At 41.2% G+C, this 15,974-nt stretch overlaps 1 protein-coding gene across 2 annotated transcripts in view; it reads left to right on the plus strand.

Moving 5' to 3' along the window:
* DCX (doublecortin) overlaps window positions 1–15,598 on the plus strand; it is a 70,458-nt gene extending 54,860 nt beyond the window's left edge. The window contains exons 4-6 of one of the 2 annotated variants that reach the window (XM_082771150.1): window positions 3,019–3,156; window positions 13,315–13,409; window positions 15,529–15,598. In XM_082771150.1, coding sequence (XP_082627276.1) covers window positions 3,019–3,156; window positions 13,315–13,409; window positions 15,529–15,585 — 290 coding nt within the window. In that variant the 3' untranslated portion in view covers window positions 15,586–15,598. The remainder of the gene's footprint in view (window positions 1–3,018; window positions 3,157–13,314; window positions 13,410–15,528) is intronic. The other variant, XM_082771151.1, reaches the window with a different exon arrangement.
* The last annotated feature ends 376 nt before the right edge of the window (window positions 15,599–15,974 follow it).

The following is a 15,974-nucleotide window of genomic DNA, read 5'->3' on the forward strand; positions in this document are numbered from 1 at the left end:
GTTCAAACACCACATTTTTATGACTTCTTAGCAAGACCGATTTTATTTGACACTGGTACTTCTCACCTGTGTAGTCCAGATGAACCCATTTGGTGGTCTTGGGTATTTCAGTGCTTCCAAGCTTCAACTGAAACTTTGCAGACAGAGAGCTGTGTCAGGCTGGAGGAGTGATCTGTAATGTGAGCTTCATATTTTATTTTAACGCTCTGCATTTGAGTCAGCTCCATGGGGAGTCCCGCACTGTAAAACAGATTGCATGCAGTCCTAGCAGAACAACTTGATGGAAAGCCCAGCTCTCTGCCTACACTCCTGGTTTCTGCTAATTTTTCCAGCTTGGATTTCTCTAATAAAAATAAGCCAAGTTTGCTGTTGGGCTGGCACTGAGCAACTGCAGCTCTCCGTTTTATTTTCAGGGGGGTGGGGGTGCCCTGCACCTCTCAAGAAACAGATGAGGAGCCATTAGCCAGCAGCATTTTCCCATTATCCGCTCATCATCCTTCCTTGTTATGAGTCAGATGCTGCAAGGAGAAGCTGAGGTCTTAGAGATGAATGTCACTTATTACAATTTCCTCTGTCACGGGTACTTTTTCTTGCCTGTTTGGATGACAAGCACTTGGATTGCTGGCTTTTATGTTCACTCTGGCAGCACATCAGGAAACAAAACGAGAAATACCATAACAGCAGATTATGTCATCTTTTTCCTCCTGACTGGCCACCACAGCTTCTGCCCTATAATCCCTTTTGCTGAGCACCTTCCAGATGTTGTTGCTCTGTTTCATTCATACCCGCTGGTTTCAGTATCAGCACACTGAAATCTCACCCCCATGATGTTAAGAGGCCTGTTTATACTGATGTCAGCACAATCAGATCCCCACATTTACTACCTTGTTTCAAGATGTACAAATGCCCGGTAATTGCCTTTGGTGTACTGGCACTTGCCAATGGCTGAGCTGGAGAAATCCCTCCGTCAGCTTTTCTGTGCTGGAAAATGCAAAGCTGAGTTTCTTTGAATTACTCCTTTGGGGAGAAAATAAATCTGGATTCTCTCTTGGAAGGAGGCAACATAAAGTATTTTCCCTTTTTAGCTTTATATTTACGGAGTAATTCAGGTGACTAAAAACTGATGTTTCACACCCTTTTAAACTCCCTTGGTTTCTGAGAACCTGTACCTGACTTACAGATACCACACAGGGGCACCTGGAGACTCACTCTACCCCTGTGAGGCACCTCACATAGCATTTGCTGCCTTGGTCTGGGCAAAAGAATTGCTCTCTGAGATCCAAACGTTGCATTGTTTTTGTTACACAGCTATGTGTAAGAGCCATAAAAAATATTACTTCTCGAGTGCCCGAAGATGATTTTTTCCCATGTTTTGGTCTGGCTGATTAATACCAGGAACAGTAATTTGCACACTCTCCTGAGTGGCTATCTCACAGTGCCTCATCAGACATGATTATTTAGTACCAAGGAGAAATAGTCAACTTCTCCCACCATCATTTCTCCTATACATGTTTAAAAAATTGTGATATATCTGTCTGAAGCCCTAGAAGCCTTTCTGTAGCATCATCTTTAAGAAGTCGGGTACTTCAGGGGAGAAAACAAAAACAAAACAAAACACACCTATTTTTAACCTGACTAACAGTTTACAAATTCTGTTTAGTAGGAGAGAGAATAAACTTATTGTAGATTTAATTATCACCATGCAATATCTCTGGAGCACAAGGAATCATCTCCTCACATTCTTGTACTGCATGACCCAACAGCAAACTCTCCCACAAACCGTCTGGAAGAAAAAGAGACTGGCTTTTGACTGTCTGAAAATGAGGAAGGCCTGGAGAAAAATTTAGGGCAATTACATGTTCATAGATATTCTGATATATAAGTAAATAGCACATACATTTAGGTCAGACAACTTGTTTTTGGTTGACCAATTACTGATCCGCCTTGTACTGCGTTTGTTCATTCCCATCAGGGAATGCAGTCCGGGGAATTCTCAGTCCAGCCCATGCATGCTGAGCTGAACTTCCCAATGAAAACCTGCGTGTATGTGGAACATCTAATTCACCTGTAAAAAAAAAACAACACTCTTTTTCACAGCCTGGTGAGGACAATCTGTTGTAGGAGGTTAGGTGAGACCAGTTAGCGTTTGATAAAAAAGGGAATTCCCTTTTTACTGCCACCATCCTAACTGAGTAAAGTTAGCTTCAAGGATGGCAACGTTCTTTTTCTATGAACTCTCTATGTAAATAAATCTTGGTTTTGAAGATCTGACATGACTGAATTCCTGGGACACATGTGAGTTTGTCAGCATTTAGTTTAGAAAACACAGTCTCATCTGCTCTTATCTTTAAGCACATAAATCTACTAGATTTCTTTATGTAAACCTTTCAGAAAGGGATGACTGGCCAGGACAGAGGACATGTTCTTTAGAACCAGTTTGTCATCTTTGCTTTCTGCATCTGTAAAGTTGCAGCTTGTTGAAACACAGAAAGAGGTTGGTTCAGGCTGAGTGAATGCCTCTTGGGGCAGGTGTCCCAGGCACAACTTGGAGGTATTTAAGTCATGCCACGAGCTATTTGCTGGCTTCCTACACCTGCGTAAATGGCACTCATCATTACTACCACTAGGTCTTCACGGGATATATGCTTCCCTTATACGTGCTGACTGTTTTCACTGTGCTTACTAATTGGTGGGCTCCAAGGCAAGGGGAAGGGCAGAAAAACCTTGATAGAACCCAGGTAGAACGATGGGCCCTGCCAGGGAGAACAGCCTGACCTAGATGTACAGTCTCAGCAACTCCTCTAGAGGAGCAAAGCTGTTCCCTTAGCTCTCCCCCTAAAATGTCACCTTTCTGCCCTGAAGAAAATGTGGAAATGCCAGTTTTTCCCTTGGTGTTGAGGTTTTTACAGGTCTTTGGAGACAAAAGTCCCTAAGGCACCCATGGGTGTTTCACGCCTAGTGTCCATAGACAGTGAGATTAGGTAGGGACATGACCACGGTTGCTGTTTGTTTCCTCAGAGTGCCGGGTGATGAAAGGGAGCCCGGCGACTGCCACGGGCAGTAAGTCATCTCCCACCCCTCAGAAGAGCTCAGCAAAGAGTCCAGCTCCTATGCGCCGCAGCAAGTCTCCAGCTGATTCAGGTAACCATCAAGATGGTGAGTGATTGTTTTCTGGTGTCTGAATATTAAATCTGCTCAAGAGGAAAACATGCAGTGTGTGTCTTTGGATATGCTGACCATTGGTGTTTGCATTTGAGATTTTGGCACAAGAAGCTGGTGCTAGCTTACAGGGTCACTAAATAAATACTGGAGAGGAATTCCCTGTCAGATAAGTGTAATCATGGCTTTGGGATGGCACCAGCCACAGTCTCACAGCCTCTTGCTCTAAAAAATCTTTAAAAACAAGTGTTTCCTATTTGCAGGCAGGAAATCAAGGCCCACAATATTCCTGTATGTTTGCTTTAGGTACAGACTGAGTTGGAATAACCTCTTGTGCAATGCAAATGGTAATTATTGTACAAGTCAGAAGTGTCCCCTTTTAATCACTATTTAAAGAAGACCAGTGACCTATCAGCTAGAGAACTGGTGGTGGGCTTATTGCTGTGATAGAGACATTCATTCAGTAGAACAGAGAAGCAAAATGACAATCCTGATTTGCTGCAGCCGCATTCACCATTTGAAATGCCTCCCTCCCTCTTCAGTAGCAACTGGATTGGCAGTGTAGCACACATGGAGAGCTGCAGAGGCTATAAATTAAAGGCCTGGCTGAATATCACACCTCTTGTAATTGGTGGTTTTTACAGTCATACAATGGAGAGATTGGGTCTCTAGGTTTATCATCTGTCCTGCTACTTTTTCCAAAAGAGAGGCTGACATGGCCTTTCATTAAAATGGCCAAATCACCAATTAAGCATTTCAGCATTCCAGGAAAGCTTCATAGATTGAATTCAAGTGACCCACAGTATTAACACAGGAGATATAAAGCAGAAACTGCTTTTCACCTTCATAGTGTCACATTGTATTTTCTATGTGAACACCACTCAACAATTGACCATCAGTAGATATTGGATTACTAGATTTAAAATTCTCCTAATGGTATTCAGAAGACTTTTCGCCATGAAGCAGTTAATTTGTTTAGGGTCTCTGGATGTTCTTCAGCTACTTAAAAAGACAATGTGAAATTGGTTGGCACATGCCAAGACTTTGGTTTAAATAATTACTTCTTTATAAGGTGATTCTGCATTCAGAGTTTTCCTTCAACTTTCCAGTACGCACTGTTCTTAAACTCGGGCTTGCTTAATCTAAAAAGCTTTTACAATACCAAATGCATGTTGGAGTTGCGTAGGTGTATTGAAAATGGGATTGAAAATCTGCTGTTGATTAAAAACAAAACCAAACAATCTCCTATTCAGTGATCTAGGAGTCAGGCTATGCATGAGTTCTGAGACATCATTTAAACTCCATAAGTATCAGGTGCTAATTGCCACCAGAACTAGACTTTGTTGCATGAGCATGCAGTCTAATGTGAAATGGCAACTATTGTGTTCTTGATTTTAACTGATTGAATGACTCATGAGAACAAAACAGTGAGTCATCTGATGAAGTCTGATGAACACAGTTGAGCCTTTCAGAGGGAGATTAAAATGTCAAACAATAGCCAGCTCCTGGAGTTAAGGCTTGTAATGAAGGACAAATCAAGTTTCTTAAATCCATGTAGACAAAGGTCTTTCGTACTTTCCTCGATGTCCATACAGGAGAAGTAGCAGCCTGTCTTGTTTAATGAGAATAGAAAATGACCAAACTCTTAGCCCTGGAAAGTTAATCAAAGACGGTTGTTTTCTCAGGACAGAGAGAAAAAAGAATATCACCATCTTGTCTTCTTGTCCCTTGAATTTCTAATAAAGAAAGTGTGTCTACACATCACTTGAGAGTCAATATTTACATAAACAATCAACAGGCTTGTCTGGATTTTGAAGTTATCACCTTGAGAAAGGCAGGGAATGCTGAATGAAGCCTGATTAATAAAAGATGATCTGACCCAATTTTTTTTCAGAATTCTCACCTATTTCTTCTGTGAAAATAGTTTTGTTTTAAAAGCCGTTTTGTTTCAAGTACATTAAGTATTTTTCCAGCATGCTTGATCTCCTACCTAGTTGTACCTTTTGTCTTTGCTGCCTTTCACTCTGTTGTGGTTGTCATTTCAGATCTTGGAGTTTCTTTGATTCTATGTTATTAGATTTTATTCTTTTCAGTTCTTTTCCATGTAGTATTTTTGATCCTTTTTTCCACCTTTGAGAAATCTCTTGATTTTAATTCAGGTTCTGAGGTGAGTCTCCTAACCGCTTGTGTGAAAGAATTCTGAACCTTTCTTATTACGAACACGCTACACTTACAGGATGTTACTTTCTTTCATTTCTTACTCCATTTTCCCATGAAAACAGCTGGGAAAATGGTGCATAATTTATCAGCAGCAAAAAAGAGAATGCAGTGAATTTACATCTGGACAGTGGTCAGTAGCATTTGCCAGTGCACGTGTGGTGCTCACACAGGCAGCTAAGGCTTAGGGCAGATTGTGCATGCACAGCTGTGCCTCACTCCTTGGCAACAGCTCTGATGCCAGTAGATAGCAGACAAAAGTACTACATCGCTGTTACAGCACAGGGGGAACAGAAAAAGCCTGCTTCAGCACAGCCTGGTAGTGTTGCTAATTCTGGGGATGTAACATTGACAGCATGACAACATTCCATATATTTCCCCCACCACTCACTGTTTCTCACTCCACTTTGTGTGTTAACATCAATAAAACACCTCTCCTTTAAAGCTGTGGAAATGCTTTGTGCCCAAATAGCAGCAGCTATCCTCCACACAGGCTGGGGTATTTGGGGACTTGTGTTTTATTCCAGTCTCCTCCACTGACTCTCTCTCATTTGAGCTGATCAAGCCTTCTTTACCAATGCATTCTCCAAGAGAGTTTATACCAATGTGTATACAAAGCACATGGAATCATTTAAAAAAAAAAAAAAAAAAAGCTTTCACACTAATTATTTGGGGTTATTTCTGAAAACAAGAGTGTATTCTGAAAACATCTGTAAAATAATATTGCTAAAACAAAAGCTACCAGCTCTCAGATTTCCAGTGACAAGAGACATCTCCATCAGCAGAGTGATGTCAGTATATACTCCAGACTTCCACCAGAAGCAAGGCACACAGCACAGAGCAGCCTGGACACTGTCAACCCTCCAGCTGATCAAGACTGCTTCACTGACCTGCACACTAACATGTTCATCTCAGTCGTTCAATCATGCTGCAGGATTATGCAGGTGAATTAATACAACTGTGTGGCCTTACGCTGTGAAAGCCATCATCATAGACTCTGTAGATTCCCAGGTAAGCTGATTTGTCAGCCTGGAAGTGTAGGGATCTGCCTTCTGTGCCAGATGATCTACATTCATTGCTAGCCTTTGCTCCTTTTGGTTTTGGCTACGGGTTTAGTGATCTACGTCTCAATGAGAAACATAGGACCTGGTGTAACCAGCTTTCTGTGAGAAACACAGAGAGTACTGCTGGCTGGAGTTCACTTTCTCCTGATGGCACCGAAAACGTTGTTCCTGACAGTGGTCTCTGGAGCCACCTGAGTCAGAATAATAGAAGAATACAGAAGGAAATATATGTAAAAGTTTGGAAATCCAGCATTGAAAAGAAAGAAGTTTCTAAGCCATTTAATTGGTCTTATCACCAGCCAGATATCAACTGTAATGTTTTCTTTCGTTGTCTTGTTACAGCCATCCTGGTAATGAGCCAGCCAAGTATGTAAGTGGTCAGATCCCATTCTAAGATAACAAAGATTAACATGGAGCAACAGAAGACACAAACAAAACATTTTATTAAAAAACAAAACAAAACATCAGGACAAAAGCCTATGCGCAGAATTACAGCTGCATGGAGAATACGAGCTCCAGCTGCAGTGATTCGACTTCACCAGTCAAGTTGCTACCTTCTGCCGGAGGCAATTTGCCTCCTGCCTAGACATGTCATGGCCTTGATGTGAAAAGCTCAATTCCCCCTAGGCAGCCAGAGCCCTTCAGCTCCAACCATATTCAAAAAATGAAGTAGCTAATCCACAGAAACATGTTAAACACTTTTCTTGGCATGGAACTTTTATCTCTTCATTTACCATGCAGTCATTGAAATGAATGAACGAAGGTGGGATGAATGAATGAAAAATGAAGAAGTGTCTTGCTATAACCAGATGGTAACAGACCACAATCCTTTTCTTCCCAAGGGGAATCCTTTCTTCCTTATCTCGTTAACCCCCCAACCCATATATGCACCTTCTTAGCAACGCCAGTGTATTTCTGTTTTGATTCAGCTTCTTCAGGCACCACAATGATCGCTCCATTATGGTACGGACAGAACATGCTAAGAAACGTCTAGGCAAACTAGAGAAAATCCAGAAGAAAATCCCTTAGGTTCAAAAACGACTCTTGGAAGAAAAGTTGAGGGAAATGGACTGATTCAGGTCAGAAAAAAAGGACGATCGGGTAGGCACTATTTAATACTCTCCAAGCGCATTTGAAGTATTAAAAAGCGGATAAGGATCAATTTTCTTGTGTGCTCATCAGGGACAGGACAGGACATTGGTTTAATTTTTAATAAGGGGCATATAGATTATGCATTAGAATACTTTCCCATCATATGGATCTTATTCACTGGAACAGGTCTCCTAGGGAGTTTGTGAGTCCCTGTCAGACTTGGTGCTTTTACAAAATAATTTAGACAGATCTCTATTGAGGGTGACCCAAATACACCTGCTTGCAATTTAGTGCACAGAATTAGAATTACAAAGCTTTTGTGGTCCTTTCCAGCCTCTATGTTTCTTTCCATGAAGTCAGCTTTGCTAAATGACATAGCATAGGGAATTAAAAAAAATCAGACTAAGCTATACCTGCAGAAAACCATCCAGTTCCTACTCCTGGCATGACAGAAAAAGACTGGTCATGAGGAGACTGGTCTGTGTTCCTGCTTCTGTGTCCTGCCACAGCAACTCACAGATGGGTTTATGTGCTGGCGTAATTGAGAAAACCCAATGGTAATTCCAAGATATGGTGGATATGAGGCAGCCATCTGGTATTGTCTAGGAGGATGGACTAAGGTGTCATACAGGTTCCATGAAATTCAAATGGGTAAGGTCAGCATGAAGTTTGGGAGAATTAGGACTAAGGATTTCTTTACCAGACTGCTCCAACAAGAAGTCAAATCAAATGAAAGACGGAGCTAAATCTCAGGTGAGGAACATGGAGTGAAAATAATGATGTCTTTTCCCCTTACTTCTTTGTTATAAAAATCTGAATGTATCTTAGAGTAGCTCACATAATAAACAAGAGTTTAATTGTGCGTACATGTGCTGTGGTAGGAAAGTTTTAAATCCAGCATGATCTTAGTCCCTCAGTCCAGAGCCACGGGTACCTGAGATGAAATTTGAAGATGTCTTTTCCCCAGTTTTGCCTTGATTTGGTTTAGGGACCCTATGAGCAGGGCTCTGAGGCACTGCTACAAGACTTTAATTTCTTACTCCTCTAATGGGAGGGTTTGGATAGAGGGACAAAAGCATATTCACAGAGCAGCAGCAATTAGCAAAACAGATACAGAATGTCAGTCTGTCGTGACAGCAGATCTAGCTCCCTGGGGTCATTATCTATGAATGTGTTAAAAAGGCAGCAGATGTATTTTGGATTGCACAGAGGATAGAGCAGCTTGTTATAGCACTTACACTTACTTATGTTCTGCTGGCTGACAATCCGCAGTACACATCCAGTGGGCAGATCACTCTCACAAAATGCAGTGAGAAAGGGGTACCAACAGTGCAGAGCTGAGTGCTTGGAAGTTGGGAGGTGCCTGAGTGAAGGATGCCTGTGCAATCTGAATTCTTACATTCCTGAATAAATGCTACAGTGGAGTCAATATGTTTTCTGCAGGCTCTTCTGACTTGGAGGGCAGGATGGCTTGTGCTTGGTAAATGAGCTGCTATTTCCATGTTTGTTCTATGCTCTCCTTGTTCTGGCTGTTACCTCTCTTATTTTCTTGGTGTCTCTTCAAACCCTGACCTGGACTATCCACATATTTCACGCATTTTTTTTCCCCCTCTCCTGTGGTGTAGGAGCATGTCCTCCCCACACTAGGAAGTCATCCACAAAACTGTGGAAACCCCGATGGAGCAAGCAGTGTTAGCTTTATTTTCCTAAATGCAAGAGTTATAGGTATCTCCACAGATTTTAAGCACTTACTATAATCTTTTGGCCCTGCTTTTTCCTGTTCTGTTCATCGATAGAAATTTGAACTCTAAAGATGGATCTCACTAACCTCATTTAGAGGTCTTAGTGCTATATCATTGCTGGAAATCCAGACCTAGAGACTGAGTCAGCCAAGCAAACCTGAGCAGCACTCAAGGAATGATTGTATATGAGAAGTTTGGGGAGAGGCAGGCAGAGAATTCAGTTTACCTGGATCTCTCATAGCCACCTCAAACATGACATGATGCTATATTCTCCATAATCCCTCTCATTTGCTGGACAAACCTTATTTATCTCCCAAGTACAAATTGTCTTGTGCACTGAAGGAGGAACAGATCCTTTGAAAAAAGGTAACACGTGTTCATGCAATTAAAGGATGTGTTGTATGCACAGAGGAGCTTTAAAGCAAATTGAGATTGCAAAGCAAATACAATGACATAAGTAACATTCAATATGCAAACAATAAACTGACAGAAAAAAAAAAAGAAAGAAAGAAAGAAAAAGAATTCTAATGAAAGATGGTTATAAAGAGTGGTTTCCAACAGCCAAGCTTATGTGGGACCCTCAGCTACCGTAAGTCATCAGCAGATTTCAGTGGAGCAACAGCGTTATACACCACCTGGGATCTGCCCTTTGCCTCTTGTTATTTCCTTGCATTTGAGTTCCAAAGAAGTGTATGCAAGTTTGATTATGAACACTATTCTTCATTAGCAGACAGAGAAAATTAAACTGGGCTTCTTAATTGTTGCTCCTGCTGCAAAACTCTATGTGAGCGTCTGTAATGATACACATCCGTCTTGTTGGATTTCTGATTTGGATGTCACATCTGCTTTTCATTGGTGCACATAAAATATTAATATCCCTACTGCAGCACTTAAAAGTCTTGCTGTATTAGGGAATTTCTGTCCTTCCCTGCAGCAATTACATCCTTTCGCTGCGTACTGTTTGCCGTTATCTTGGTATTTCTGTTTGTGGAAGGAAAATTTGGGTTCTTTGTACAGTTAGGTGGCTTTCTTCATCTTAGGAAGGATTATTTCCTGCCTCGGGATCAGTGATAACTGGAAATAAAGGAAGAGGTGTTTTAGAAAACAGAGATGGATTCCAGCTAATAAAGATTGTATTAGTACTTTTTTTTTAAATAAAAAACCTAAGGTCACTTGTTTTTTTTTTCCTGAATTGCCTTCATTACATGGCACATAGTGAACTCTACGTTTTTCCCCAGCAATCTCAAGGGCAGCTCACTCTGTAGAACTGCCGCAAAGTGAAAAGTGGCCTGTCGCAGAGCAGGGAGCAGTGCGTAACAGTTGCTGGATTTCCCTAACTAGTTTTTCTTACAATCAATAAAGAATGGCCTGAGTTGGAACAGGGAGGTAAGGAGGCACTTTATGCCCCAATTATCTACAAATCATTACTTTTACCATCTTTTAGGAAATATCTGTTTTCTTGTTAAGGTGCATTTATAATGGGGAAAAAAAAAAAAAAAAGCTTTCTGCAATGAATAGCCTCTTTGCAATAGTGCCTTCTACATCAAAGGTACCTCGCTAAGAATTGGTTAAATCTGAGCTGCTCTAACAAGCCAAATTATAGATTTAGTCTCTCATGAATATTTTTGCAACTAGAAAAACTTGAATGAAGCCAAAAGTTATAGCTGGAAGTCCATGGATGTAGTGGAAAAAAAAAAAAAAAAAGTCTTAGTTCCAATATGGAATTGCTCATCAGTAGATAACACAGAAGGAATGTAACTGCTCACATGACATGTAAGAAATATCTGTTTGGTCCTGGCTCCAGTGATTTATTTTTATTTAAATACTGAATGGTTTGTACAAGGTGGAGCCCTTCTTAGGAAGGGCTGAGCAGGCTGCGCCCCTTCAGCCAGGCCTGAAGCCTGGGGCTGAGCTCTGGAGTGGGGCATCCTGCAGCCCTGAGGCCAAGCCAGGCTCTGCCATTGAGCGTTAGAGGTGTTTAATTGAGCTTATGCTTAACTGTGCCCATGCAGCAGTCCCCCAAAGTAATGCACTCGAGATTAATCATATACCTGCACGGCTGGGACCAGACTCTGCAACTGATGTAAAGGCCGGACACATTTTAGCCCCACTGGCTGCAGTGTGTGCGTAGACCTGAGGAAGGGAATGTGTTCACGTGTTCACATGAGAATTAAATTCAGCTTGGCCCAGCACCACCAGGGGCAGGACTGCAGCACTGCGAGGCAGCTCCCTGCTCTCCCAGCCCGGGGAAGGCGTCCCCAGCCTAGCACAGCTGCAGAGCACAGAGATTCCAAATCCTCACATCCTCTTTCCATAGCAGTGGAGATGAAAAGAAGCTGCAAGGTGGGTTCAGGTACATATCTTGCTGCTCTGCTTTTGATAGTTATACCTTTGTCAGTTACACCTGATTTTGCTCTTAAAAATACAGTTGCATACACTGTTGTTACTTATGCATTTTTTAGGTCTCCTCCAGACACTCAAATACTTGCTTAATTGCAAGTATCTAATTTGCATATTCAGCTATTACAATTGAAAGTGTAAGTGCCATACACTGAAGTCCTCATTTTCCTGTTCATGTGCCTTTGTAGCTAGAGTAATGATGCACAGAGGTAGCAGGCACTTAGAGAGCAGGACAGCAATCCTGGGTCATGATAAGCTTGTCTTTCATTGTGAAACATCAACACAAGTAAAAATACTTTCTTTAAGGGGGTAGGAACGTGTATAGTTAGCTGAGGGAAGGCAACATTACTGCCATTTAAGGAAATGACAATCAAAATATTTGGGGTTTAGTTTTGTGGCTTGTGCTGAATATGTTAACATCTGGAGTAGGTTTTGGAAATGTCACTTTCTGTACATTTGACTGGGATGTTGTAGTTTAATGCTGATAAGGCCTCCAGCTTGCTGCTGATTGGATTGCAAAACGAAGAGACCGGGGAAGGTAATATAGTTTGACATAGACAGCATGAGTTGGAATTTCCTTCCCGCAAGAAATGCTGCTTGTGCTGATGGAGCTGTGTGTTTATAACCCCTGGTGGCAGGAGCAGGGTGAGGCTCTGTGTCCCTAGAGTTGGTACACAGCACATGAATGACCAAGTTCGCTCGGAGTAACTATGTCTGTATGAAATATATAGTGTGACACTTGGAAATTATCAAATACATTAGCTTTCTTCAAAGGACATCAGTGGCAGGAAGAAAACAATTTATCCCGATTCCATTTTGTTTGCCTTCACTTTTCTGCACAGTATGCTATTTCCTCAGGTTCCTTTTTAATCCAATAAATACATAATGACTCTGACAGAGGCCTGGACTCCTTCATTTCGACTACAAGCTGGGTCTGTGAAGGCCTCACAGAAGCACCCTTCCTAAAGCTCTTTAGTTTAAATGGACATGGTTTTTAATGACGAGAAACACAGAGAGTAACTATGTTTTCTTCAAAACAAAGTGAATAAACAGAGCAACCAGAAAGGCCAGATTCTGATCTCTGAGAGGGCAAGAGGGACATACCACCCTGTGCTTGTCCCAGGGCTTTGGAAGGTCTCTTTTGGTCATTTAGGCCCAGCCACAGCTAACGACATCCAGGGCATTCCAGGCAGCTGTTTATCTAATTTGCAATATGTTTATTTGACTCTAACGTTTCTTCTGTTGGATCCAGGATTTCTGCAGCCTCTGGTCTCCACTCATGCCTTAAGTACCATGTGGTTTCAATTGTGTTAAACTGTCGGAGAGCACAGAAATTGTCTTTCTGATTTTCTGTTGATGTATGTCTTGAATCAATTTGGTGAATATTTGTATTGTAAAATATTGCTCCTTTGTATTTCACTGTCATTTACAGCTGAGTATCCTGAATAGTTGAAAGCCTTAGGTCAGGTGAATACCCATGCTGTTCATGTATATATATATATATTTTTTTCTCCTGACTAACACAAATAAACAATAGCATTTCTGTATTGACTGTTTGGATATCTTCCAGCTCCCCAAAGGACAGAAATGATCTTTCTTTTGCTTGTGTAATTACTAGCTTCTGTCTTATTTTCTGACAGCAAATGGGACCTCAAGCAGTCAGTTGTCTACACCCAAATCCAAGCAGTCCCCGATCTCCACACCTACCAGCCCAGGGAGTCTCCGTAAGCACAAGGTATTACGTTTCTTATACCTTACTGAATCAGTTTCTTCCTTGGTCTACTCAGATGTGTAATGCATTTAAGTATAGTCCATATTCTCTTGAAGCACAACTCCTAAAGTTGAAATAGTGGAGAATTTGGCCCATTACCTAAAAGGATTGTTACTTTGGTCTATAGCAAGAAGATGAGTCCAGTCTGAATATTTACATGGGCTTTCTCATTTCTGTAGTAGCCACAGTGTTGCTTTTCTCCTCTTTGAACAGTCTTTGCTTGATATAAAAATTGGAATTTGGATGTAAACTTAAGTACAATGAAGGTCAGTGGGATTTCTGCTTTAGTAATCAGAATGTACCTCAGCCTGAGCATGATTTTAAAAGCATTGCCTTGAAATTCTGGAAGAGTAATTAAAAAATTCTGGTGGTGGTGAGGTTTTGCAGTCAGCTAGCCACATGCCATCCCCTGTGAGCTAGATTGCACAAGCTGAGCTGATTTTGTTTGAGGATTATGGTTTACCTCAAAGCAAGGAGTGGTAGCAGAAGCTGAACTGCAGTTGTTACGATGGTGGCACAAAGCACAGAGAAGTCAATGTGAAGAATCCCCAGAAGTCCAGTGGGCTTTGGACTACATCTCTAGCATGAGGACTTTGGACATAGGACTGAATGGCATTGGGAGAGCCTGGGGTGGACTTTTGGCTTCTCGAAAATCAGATCCTTAAAATATTCCCAACATATGGAGAGGCTGTAGTCACTCACCCTTCCTTTAACAAAGGCATAGCTTAATCCAGATGAAATCAGGTGTTTTTTTTTTTTCTTTTTTTTTTTTTTCCCCCTAGGATTTCACACTGGTCTCAGCTGCTTAGCTTGAAGTCTAAGGACATGCACCAAGTTTAACACAGTGCTTTCAAATTTATTATTAATTTATAATCAAGAACAGAATCAAGCCCATGGTCTGCACTCAGCAATTGCTTGTGTGTATTTCAATGAAAGTAGTGCTGCAAACTGCATCCCTTGCTTCAGCAACCAAGGACCTAAAATACTTTCTCAACACTGTCTCATTCAGGGCTTTGGAGATTAGGATTGGCTTTCTAGTAAAGATGAGTAAAGCTCACCTATAACATTTTATGTATGTTTTCAGCTGGCTGACTTAGGATCTTTCCAGTGAAGGCCGTAGAACATTTATAATAGATGGTGACTGCTGAGGGCAAAGCCAATCCATCTATGAGCTAAATTAAGCCAATCAGAAAACATGAATGTAGCATTTTAGGTTCCCAGAATATTCATGCATCATTGTTTTCCTCCCAGGAGCAATTTTCCACTTATGATGAAATCACTTTTCTCTTTTTCCCCTAAAGCTCAAATGGTAAATGCTTAGAATGAGTTCACCACGAAGTCATATTTTACCTTGTCTTATATCAAGATGGCTGTGAATTCCCTTTCTGTGTATTTGTGCTTTGCTTCATTTTGCTCAGTTATTGCAGGGGGAGGGGATGTGTGTGTGTGGGGGGGTGATGTCAAGGTTCAAAAAAGTCCAAAGAGAGCTTTAGTCTTTAGGATGGTAGTATACCTAGTTCCATGCAAAACTTCAAAGAAGTGGAATAAGATGGTTACCCAGAAAGAGACCTTGAAAAAGGTTTATATTCAGTGTTTGATCCAATGAATATACTTGGGATTATGTTCTTAACCCTTCTGAACAATCAGAAATGGTGTAAAATAAAGAATAAATCACAAAAGGTGATATTCCTAGAGATTTGTCCTAAGGGTAGCTGTCAAATAAAGGTAAGACTTGTTATTGTGGACTTAAGTTCAGTGAGACCTGTTTAAGGAAAGATTCTGTTCTTTCATGCATGTACTGCAATGGACACATTGATCCAGAAGCGATAAAAAAAATTCTTCTCAAACTTTTCATGAAACAGTCATCTTTCTTTTGGTACCAAGGTGCACCTGCTCCACTGTGCAAGTAACCTGCCTTGATTTTTGCCTTGATCTAACTGGATAACTATCCAGTAACCAATGCATGAGAATTCCACACTGTCCCCTCAGCTGCGTAGAGCTGGACCGCTTGACTGTCTCCTTGTGCATGACCAGAAGTGGAAAACGATTGTGTGAGTTAACATTTTTTTCTTTCTTCCCACAGGACTTGTATCTGCCTCTGTCTTTGGATGACTCTGATTCCCTTGGAGATTCCATGTAAAGCGACATGAAGATAATTGTCCATATTGCGAGCTATGTTTAAGATACAGTAGAGTACTTCTGCCAAAATAAGCAGATAGGTGACTGGTGCTTTCAAATCAGACAAAGGACACACAGTTATATGTCATTTTTTTTCTGTGATTTATCCTCTGTGCCACAAACCAACACTTGCCAGTCTATAGAGATAGAGGGATACCATTCTTCTAATAGGGATGCAAAATGGATATTGCCAGCAATTTTGGGCCAGTATGCCAACGATCCTATGTATTTCCCATTTTATTCTATTATTTCTTCTGCTGCTGCAAATATGTAATTTTCCTAATGATAGTAAAGTAGCTCCTCCTGGTATGGGGCAAATCAATTTTTTGCTGACCAATTTGAAAGCTCAAG

The sequence above is a fragment of the Aythya marila genome (assembly GCF_965140915.1).
Source record: "Aythya marila genome assembly, chromosome: 13".
NCBI classification, from domain to species: domain Eukaryota; kingdom Metazoa; phylum Chordata; class Aves; order Anseriformes; family Anatidae; genus Aythya; species Aythya marila.